This window comes from Penaeus monodon, chromosome 30 (assembly GCF_015228065.2).
Source record: "Penaeus monodon isolate SGIC_2016 chromosome 30, NSTDA_Pmon_1, whole genome shotgun sequence".
In the NCBI taxonomy this organism is placed as follows: Eukaryota; Metazoa; Arthropoda; class Malacostraca; order Decapoda; family Penaeidae; genus Penaeus; species Penaeus monodon.
The window spans coordinates 30855051-30856057 of NC_051415.1; the positions used below are offsets into that span (position 1 = coordinate 30855051).

Consider the following 1007-nt stretch of genomic DNA (forward strand, 5'->3'; position numbering starts at 1 on the left):
ATCACTATAATGATACACTGAAGTCTATAAGTATGCTTCACTGGTGGACGAATCATGCTCAAGTGGGTGGAATTACACTTTGTGTCCTGTTTAAGTGTTTATTTATTTTTTTCTCTCATTATACATAATTGTTTCTACACACCTGTAATAATGAATCCATGCCATGCGCTCCAACAAGCACCCTATACTTCCGTGACATTGCCTTGAGAGCTCGGCACCCATCTCTTCTGTCTTCTAGCAAGGTGGATGACTGAACACGGTCAATAAGCCGGTCAACCTGAAAATTAAGAAAACAGAATTATAGGTTGAGTAGTGATATATGACGAGCTCAAGTCCTGATTACATACTGTATACATTTTGTGAAATATACTAGTGTATATGGTCATTCTATATATGAGCTGTTCATCCCTGATAATAATAAATACATCATATAGACTACTACAGAAATTCTATAAAATCACTTATAATAAAAATAAATAATTAAGTTCACCTAACAGCTGCAAATAATTCTGGAGTAATATTTATATCTAAGCTAAAATACCCACTCTACATAAAGGAAGTGCATTGAAAGATGAAGCAACCATTTCAATACTGTCTAGAATTTTAGTAAGAGTGGAGTAAATTGTGGAAGATTTAAAATATGTAATGACTTTGTAAAGATAATCCTTGTCTACTCCTATAGAACTTGAAAAATTATATTGACAATGGTGAAACTACAGTAGCAACACTACAGATACACTATTTGGGCAATGAAAGATAAAAAGGAAACTCCATATTTAGTTTCTCTACAAAATTACCACACCCTGTTGAGTTCTGGCCTTAGCACTATCACTTAAATGAAACATGGTCAATTTGAAAATGATTTGACCTAACCCATCCCCCTTTATTTGTAAAATCTCTAATTTGTATGTTCTGGCAATAAAGAGCCTGGACAAAGACATTTTAGTGGCACATACTTATAATATATAAGGGGTTCTGCCACCTAAACTCCCTTGCCTATCTCCACC

At 34.3% G+C, this 1007-nt stretch overlaps 1 protein-coding gene across 6 annotated transcripts in view; it reads right to left on the reverse strand.

Annotated features, from left to right (window-relative positions):
• The window catches only part of LOC119592704 (general vesicular transport factor p115-like), a 19725-nt gene that overhangs the window by 17085 nt on the left and 1633 nt on the right, over positions 1–1007 (reverse strand). For all 6 annotated transcript variants that reach the window (XM_037941634.1, XM_037941637.1, XM_037941635.1 and 3 more), the window contains exon 3: positions 143–277. In XM_037941634.1, coding sequence (XP_037797562.1) covers positions 143–277 — 135 coding nt within the window. The remainder of the gene's footprint in view (positions 1–142; positions 278–1007) is intronic.